General features: G+C 41.3%; 1 protein-coding gene across 1 annotated transcript in view; it reads right to left on the bottom strand.

Moving 5' to 3' along the window:
- Window positions 1-8,901, bottom strand: part of LOC107571272 (collagen alpha-1(XIV) chain-like) — a 60,428-nt gene that overhangs the window by 51,015 nt on the left and 512 nt on the right. Inside the window, exons 2-4 of the mRNA XM_016257588.1 lie at window positions 8,617-8,685; window positions 1,407-1,562; window positions 1,204-1,323 (exon numbers count right to left, since the gene is read on the bottom strand). Of these exons, the coding sequence (XP_016113074.1) occupies window positions 1,204-1,323; window positions 1,407-1,562; window positions 8,617-8,677 (337 nt within the window). The 5' untranslated portion in view covers window positions 8,678-8,685. The remainder of the gene's footprint in view (window positions 1-1,203; window positions 1,324-1,406; window positions 1,563-8,616; window positions 8,686-8,901) is intronic.

The raw sequence follows: 8,901 nt of genomic DNA, 5'->3' as shown, positions 1-8,901 counted from the left end.
GTGTGAGAGTGTGTGTGAGTGTGAGTGAGTGTATGAGTGTGAGTTTGTGTGAGTGTGAGTTTGTGTATGAGTGTGAGTTTGTGTGAGTGTGTGTATGAGTGTGAGTTTGTGTGATTGCGTGTATGAGTGTGAGTGCGTGTATGAGTGTGAGTTTGTGAGTGTGTGTATGAGTGTGAGTTTGTGTGAGTGTGTGTATGAGTGTGAGTTTGCGTGAGTGTGAGTGTATGTATAAGTGTGAGTTTGCGTGAGTGTGAGAGCGTGTATAAGTGTGAGTGTGTATATGAGTGTGAGTTTGTGGGTGTGTGAGAGTGTGTGTGAGTGTGAGTGAGTGTATGAGTGTGAGTTTGTGAGTGTGTGTATGAGTGTGAGTTTGTGAGTGTGTGTATGAGTGTGAGATTGTGTGTGTGCGTGTATGAGTGTGAGTTTGTGTGAGTGCGAGTTTGTGAGTGTGTGTGTATGAGTGTGAGTATGAGTGTGAGTGTGTATGAGTGTGAGTGTGTATGAGTGTGAGTTTGTGTGAGTGTGTGTATGAGTTTGTGTGAGTATGAGTTTGTGTGAGTGCATGTATGAGTGTGAGTGTGTATATGAGTGTGAGTTTGTGTGAGTGTGTGTATGAGTGTGAATTTGTGTGAGTGCGTGAATGAGTGTGAGTTTGTGAGTGTGTGTATGAGTGTGAGTTTGTGTGAGTGTGAGTTTGTGTTTGTGTGAGTGCGTGTATGTGTGAGATTGTGTGAGTGCATGTATGAGTGTGAGTTTGTGTGAGTGTGTGTATGAGTTTGTGGGAGTTTGTGTGAGTGTGAATTTGAGTGAGTGTGTGTATGAGAGTGAGTTTGTGTGAGTGTGAATGCATGTATAAGTGTGAGTTTGTGAGTGTAAGTGTGTGTGTACCTACTTAACCATATTTTGGGGACAAATTTGTACCCAAAAGTGCACAAAACCTGACTAAATTGCCAAAAACCTCCATCTGGGGATGTCCTAATTTGTCAAACTTTTTTTTTTTAATTGTAAAAATGCAGAAAATTTTCTGTGAGAGGTAGGATTAGGGGTAGGGGTGGGTTTAGGTTAAAAAGTGTATAACTATCTGTATATAAAAGCAATAGAAGTCTATGTAATTTCCCAATTTAGATAGCTAAGTAAACGTGTGTGTGTGTGTGTGTGTGTGTGTGTAGGTGTGTGTGTGAATGTGAGTGAGTGTGTGTGAACCTGTGAGTGTGTTTCCTCCTTTATAAGGCAGAGTCTTCACGGCGTCGATGACAGCCTCTTTAGTGCTGTGAGTGTTCAGATGCCACTCAATCCGCGGATCCCCGCTGTACTGCGCCAAACCTGAACACACACACAGTATTAACACACTAACACACAGCGCAAACACACAAGAAACAAACATACAAACGAGACTGCAGACGCACCAACACGTGTGTGTTCAGATCCAACTGCGAAGGCCCTGACGAGACTTTCCAGAAACATCCGCACCAAACGGAAATTAATTCGGCCGATGCTCCACGATCCATCCACCAGAATCACGATATCGGCAACGGCTGGAGTTCTACATGTGAACACGTCCACTAAAGAGACAGACAGACAGAACAAACACACCGGATGAAACGACAGCAGCAGATCAGTGCTTATGACAGAATAAATGTTAGCACGAGGGCTGCGGTCTGAACAACGCTCAGGTCAAAGGATGAATGACACAAACACTCAGAGTGCTGATGAATGTCTTTATTTCAGTTTTGGACTGTCAGATGTTTCAAATACAACACTAATGTGTCTGATTCCCTCATGACGAGCCTGAGCCGCCTCTGAACCGGATGAAAGATGCTCTAACCTGCAGAGAAACATTCAAATCAAGAGCAACAAAACAGCATTAAAACACAGGAGAGAACAGCGTATAGAATAGCGTGTAGAACTGAGTGTAGCGTGACGCCATGCATGTGTTCTGCTGTTCCTGCTGTAACACGTTCAGCTTAAACTCTCTGAATTTGTCTTTCACTCTCAGATGCCTGGCTTTTCTTTTACCCATAATGCCATGCTTGGTCAAGTCTATACACATTAGGAACGTGTGCTTTCAGAAGTCTGTGACAGCCTTGTGGTGTGTGTGAAATGAAAGTCAAGCTGTTTGCACAAACGAGTGAAAGCACACATTCTGCTATGTCAGAGTGAAGGTCAAAGGTCAGGGTAAATCAGGGCTCAGGGTGGAGACAGCGTTAAGGCTTATTCACACCAAGAACAATAACTATAATGATAAACTATAACAGCATTCACATCAGCAGACGATAACGTTGTGTTTATTGTAAGAGCTGCAGTTTTGTCCTCTGTCTTTAAATGCTCGAGCTCTTTAAAGCAGGATGGATTCTGATTGGCTGTCAATGTGTTTATCATTGATCAGCTGGAAAACAATCACTCTGAAAGTGCTTATTAAAACTTTATGGTTATAGCTATTGTTCTTGAAGTGAACGGCCTTCACAATACACCTGAAAACATGAATACAAAATGTTTGTTTTGTTAACGTCTCATTCACATTTAGCCAGAACCTAATGTAACCGGCTATAAATGATGCATACATAAATGATCAGGAGGATAAGAGTTAAATAACGATCAGATAACAGTCAATATTTAAATGTAACAAGTAACATTAGCAGCTATTAATTTGCATGAATAATACTTCAGTATGATTTTAACGTGTGCTGTGATTAATCTTGCTTCATTTCATGATGATATTTTTTGGTTATTAATCTTAATGTCAAATTTAGAATTTCTTGACATTAGTTTCTAAATCTATAAATGTTTCCTTTATTTGTCCAAAACGAAGCTCATTCAGTCAGTCAGTTCAGCAGATTGTTTCATATATAGCTTAAACTATGAATCACAACAAGAGTTCGAAAGAGTCATATAATACAGAAATAAACTTCAATTCGTTGCAATGTGAATTTTCACTCCGCCTTCAGTGTGAAGCATTTCAGATGGACACATTGCTTCATTCTGAACAACCTGTCAAGACAAAAATGAGTTCAGTGTGAATCTGCCTTGAGGGTTAGAGAGGGTCAATGTTAGGGTCAGTGTGGGGTCAATGTTAGGGTCAATATGGGGTCAGCATTGTGTTAGGTGCATTCCTTTTTAACTTGAAAGTCAACATGAAATCAAAATGTACCCTATCTTTACTGAATACATCATCCTGCTCATTGTGAATGATTTATCAGTGCCGTCATTATTAAAAATATTTCATCAAAATAACTTGCTCTTCCTCTGAAATAACTTTTCTTTTTAGCAGTCTCTGTTTTTAAACCACGTGCCCAATCAATGCTGTAGGTAAAAGACATTTTAGGAAGATATATGACTATCCTTCTCCACTCTGAAATGTCAAGATGGGTTACAAACAATGTGTCATGACGGCTTTAACTCAGGGATCACCCAAAGCCACACAAACACACTGTGCGTAAATGATGATTATATGTGACCTAAAGCTACACTGAACGACAGCGAATAGTCAACAAGAGCAAGAGAGAGAGAGAGATGATAGAGAGAGAATGACTGCAGGATAGAGATACGCGGGCACACCTGCATGCCCATAAGGCACAGAGACACAGAGAGAGAAATGAATGAAAGTATTTAGCTAGTGTAGACTTGCAGAGAGAAACTGCGCAGAGACATCAGGACAGAAAAGGAGACGGTGAATGAGAAAAGACATAGTCGCATCACTGTCAGTGTTTCTGAGGCCTAGTGCTGCCAGAAGTCAGAAGACGATACCAGCGTTTCCCGTAGCATTTTGAGCGGATTCTTAAACAGCTCTGATTGGCCATTGTGTTCTCGTGCTCAACAGATATGTCTGTGATTGGCTACAATGATCGCGTCTATCAGCGGATCCCTGATATATCTGCTCATAGATGGAGCGCTCAGAATGCTAGGGGGATTTGTGCTGAAAAACACCAGACGCAAGCTTATGAAACGCCAGCTGAGCTTCTTTATCTCCAGCGCCATGTTTTTAGACCGTTTCATGAGCGAGACAACACGATGCAGCGGTGAAACACACCCATCAGGCGCATGTTTACATAGAAAAGCAAAGGAAAAGCAGAAAGCAGTGCAGAACTACTACTGTATGTCTGATATTTGACGCGTGCATGATGCTGACAGACTGAAAGCTGCTGCTGTTTTCATTCACTGTTAATAATCGCTGCTGCTGCTGTTATACTGACCGTCACGAAGAGTTTGAATCGTCTCTAAAACTGAATGTCTACATTTTGGCTACATATTTAGCATTTTAAATGATTTCTGAACATATAACATATGTGTAAGACAATATTCGCCTTCATATTTCATGCATCTTCTCTGCAAAGATATTTAACAAGTGAGTTTGTCTGCACTTGAAACAGAACTTTCTTTAACCAGATGGTTCATTACGAGAATGTTACATGAATCATGTTACAGTTACATTTTACAAGTTGATTAGTTAAACATGAAAAATGAAATCAGATAAATCTGGAATCAGTTAAACATTCTCAAGTAACTGAGATTTTATTGTTTGTAATATCGCTCAAACAGAGATCTTTTGAGAAGATTTACAGATGTGTTTCTCTCTCTTTCTTCAGCAGACGGCCCTATAATCACATTCAGTATAATTCACACACACACAAACAAGCCGTCAATCTCCACACTAATGTCACGTTTGTAGAGCCTAAACCCATGAGCCTCTGCGGTCGCTGTGTTTCAAACCGCCATTTAAACTGGAAACTAAATACAGCAGAGAGCAGACGCTTGCGTAACCCTCTCTAACATTTAGAAACAAATACAAGAGACATAGAAAAGTTCAAGCTAACATTTAGTGCTGCGTGAGATTTTACATATTTCCAGCCAGACTAAATCATTTCCATTGATCGTTCCGGCTCTAAACGTTGTGTGAAAAACAGAGACTCGTGAACAACTATCAGAAAACACACAAACATAAAGATCAGAAGAACCAAGAGGACGTTAAGGTCTCAAGAGCAACGTGTTATAGTTCAGTTACTCTTCTTCTTATTATTTTTGGAGTTTTGGTCCCTTGCCGCTGTCGCCTTTGGCTTGTTTAGTTGGGGACGCTTGACTGATTGCACAGAAACTAATGGAAGAGAACTGAACTGGACGATGAATCACTGAATCATCAATCAACTGACTTCAGCTGGAAAAATGACTCTTTGTTTTAGTCTTCTTGCATTATTGACAAACTATTCTCTTGTTTGACACTGTAAAGCTGCTTTGACACGATCAGTATTGTATAAAGAGCTATACAAATAAAGGGAAAAACATTGTGTCTGTGAAAGAGCTTCATCAGGGCAGGATTAACATGAACTAAATTACATTATTATCATGCCTCTTTATTGTTTTAAATGATTAACATCCAGCAGATTCTCCAGATGGATCCTAACACACTCTCCACAGTGACAGCAAACTGATGGTTTTCTGATGGTTTGAGGCTCTTTACGAGGTCAGTCTCTCACACAGGACCCAAATTAACCCTCGCTGAGAGTAAATGGGCTTCGGTGAGTAAATAAAGTTTTATGAGTTACTTATGTTGATTTATGAGTTACTTGTCAACACAGGACATGGTGTTTAGATCACACCGTAAGAAACTCAAACTACTCGTATCAGATCAGCAATCCACGTGAGCAAAGGCAAATAACGCAACTGTGCTTCCGCAATGAAAATAACGCAACTGTGCTTCCGCAATGAAAATAGCGCAACTGTGCTTCCGCAATGAAAATAACGCAACTGTGCTTCCGCAATGAAAATAGCGCAACTGTGCTACCGCAATGAAAATAACGCAAATGTGCTTCCGCAATGAAAATAGCGCAAATGTGCTTCCGCAATGAAAATAACGCAACTGTGCTTCCGCAATTAAAATAGCGCAACTGTGCTTCCGCAATTAAAATAGCGCAACTGTGCTTCCGCAATGAAAATAGCGCAACTGTGCTTCCGCAATGAAAATAACGCAACTGTGCTTCCGCAATGAAAATAGCGCAACTGTGCTACCGCAATGAAAATAACGCAAATGTGCTTCCGCAATGAAAATAGCGCAAATGTGCTTCCGCAATGAAAATAGCGCGCATTTTAAAACATAATAAGAAGCACTTTATTTTTGGACTCTGATTACTTCCGGTTACTACCAGCACTGGTCAAGTCGCACAGCGGTAGTTTAGTTAGTTAGTAGTTTAGCGTCTGCAAGCTTGTGGCATCAGACCTGGTTAGGACACGGTGTTTCCACTAAACAAAGTCTGACTTTGTCCACGTATCTGCAACACTGACATGCAAGATTGGATGCTTGGCTTTGTGGAGAGACAGAATAATGAGAAGAGAGTGAGACTTTTGGGACCAATCCAAAGGAAGTGTGTATTTGTGAGGACGTCTGAAGGGTGTTTATGCAGACACTCAACACATGCTCATCTCTCTCCAGCCCGCGCAGGCATTCCTCTCAACACTAAACACCGTGCACTAGCCCACAAACCCGGGTTTGTGTCTCAGTCAGCAGACGTGATTCCTCTTCAGAGCGGATGCAGCAGGCAGAAGATAAAACACTGTGAAGAGCACCAACCTGATTGCAGCTCTCTCCTCGGGTAAACGTCCCGGCTCGTGTCCAGTCAGAGTTTGTGTGTGTTTGAAACATAAATGAGTTTTATACTGCCAGCGGATAAACCTCTCAAACACCTGGCAGGATCATGTCCGGCTCATGTTTCACCACAAAATCAAACTAAAAATATTGAATGCACAACCAAAATAAAGCCCATTTTCATTGCTGTATTGTATCGTTAACACAATTAAATCCCAAACTTAAATGTCTGTAACAGAAAGAAACCATGTTACAGTAATGTGTCACAATTTGCTCTTTTCTCTGACACGTTTATCGCGATTCGGTTTATCCTCTGTATTAAACTACAGGATCTGCAGCTTTGATTTCAGAGGCTGCATTCTGAACCGAATATGATGACAGTTTCAGCTTAAAGCAATCACGCACACAGACTGAAACTAAAGTTGACCAAATGCATGGAGGCTGCGATGTTAGATTAGTTTTCTACATTATCAAACGATGGTTAAAGGATTGGTTCACCTCCAGAATTAAAATCTCCTGATCATTTACTCTCATCTGAGATGTTCTTTCAGTCGCAGAGAAATTAAGGTTTTTGAGGAAAACGTTCCAGGATTTTTCTCCGTATAATGGACTTCAATGGAGACCAAATCACAGTTTCAGAGCAGCTTGAAAGAGCTCTACAGGATCCCAGCCGAGGAATAAGAGTCTCATCTAGAGAAACCATCCTCATTGTCTTTAAATAAATAAACATTTATATAGTTTTTAACCACAGATGCTGGTCTTGCACTAGCTGGGCTTCCAGGACATCTCGGATGACATGGTGGAGAGTAAATGATCAGATGTTTATTCTGGAAGTGAACTATAATCCTATAATAACAGCTATAACTATATTAGCGTCCACACCCGTGTTCACCGGCTCACTGTTCAATCTAAACATGGCCTGCCGCTTTCCTGCTCGAGCTCTTTAAAGCAGAATGGATTCTGATTGGCTGTCAATGCATTTATCACTCAGCAGCTGGAAGGTCAAATCTCTGTTGTTGTAGTTGTAGTGTGGGCTGGTTATTATAGGTGTGCAGTTATAGCTCTGGCTGTTGCAGTAACAGTGTAAAGGGCTCTGTGTGCTGCAGACACCGGAGGCGCGGTGGACGGCAGGTATTTGAGTAACAGATCTGAACGTGTCTGCTGGACGAACTCCAGGTGATCAGCTCCTCCTGACAGCAGCGTTTCTGAGAGCTCTCCGCTACACTCAAGCTTCTCAAAACAGCCACATAAACATGTTTTACGGGATCATAAAAGGATCTAAATGTAGAAGTCGCTCCCGCCACAAGATCCACGGCGCTTCCAACAAGCCCAGCCACGTATTTTTTTTATTAAAGGAACAGTTCACCCAAAAAATGAAAACTATGTCATCGTTTACTCACCCAAACCTTCTGCTGAACATGAAATAACGCATTCTGAAGAATGTGGGTAAGTAAACAGCCATTGACTTGTATAGTGCTATGGCTACCGTCAACACATACTTCAAAATATCTTATTTCATGTTCAGCAGACTCATGAGGCAATAAATTGAAAGTAAATGATGACAGAGTTTTTATTTTTAGGTGAGCTATCCCTTCCCTGACAGCACACGAGCTTCACGGAGACGTCTGCGTTACATCTGTTCCTCATCTGCTATACGTCTACGGTTCCTATCAGATGCTGAATACACGTTCAGAAGATGTCTTTAAGATGTTTATGATTCACAATGCATGTAAAACTGACATCTTAGAGACGTTTGCACACAGCAGACGCTCTCCAGATGAAGCGATGTTTCACCGGTTTAAGCAGTGAGAGGAACAAGATCTGCTAAACTAATGCAGAAAACCTTACAAGATTCCCTTTCGATCTGGAAACAACTGTTATTGGTCAAACAGATGAGCTAAAATAAGAGAGGTGAGAGCGATATGAGGATGGAATGATAGACAGAACGACAGAAAGAACATCACAACAACAGAAAACACAAAAGAGTGATATAACGAATGATAAACATCATAATGCACAGAACAGAAAGCAGACAGTCGTACCTTGAGCTCGTGTGATTAATACTGATGTCAGTATCAGGATCAGCAGCACTCGAACCTGCATCCTCTCAGCTGACACACACACACACACACACACACACACACACAGAATTAATCACACAACATCACAAACCTACATTCATTCATTTAGCAGACGGCTGTATCAGAAGCGACTAACAAATGAACAGCGTCATCAGTACACACACACACACACACACTCACACACTCACACACATACACACTCACACACACACACACACACACACACACACACACACACACACACAC

This window comes from Sinocyclocheilus grahami, unplaced genomic scaffold, assembly GCF_001515645.1.
Source record: "Sinocyclocheilus grahami isolate Dianchi unplaced genomic scaffold, SAMN03320097.WGS_v1.1 scaffold1574.1, whole genome shotgun sequence".
Taxonomy (NCBI): Eukaryota; Metazoa; Chordata; class Actinopteri; order Cypriniformes; family Cyprinidae; genus Sinocyclocheilus; species Sinocyclocheilus grahami.
The sequence above is the reverse complement of the archived record's forward strand: the minus strand, read 5'-3'. Positions and strand labels throughout refer to the sequence as shown.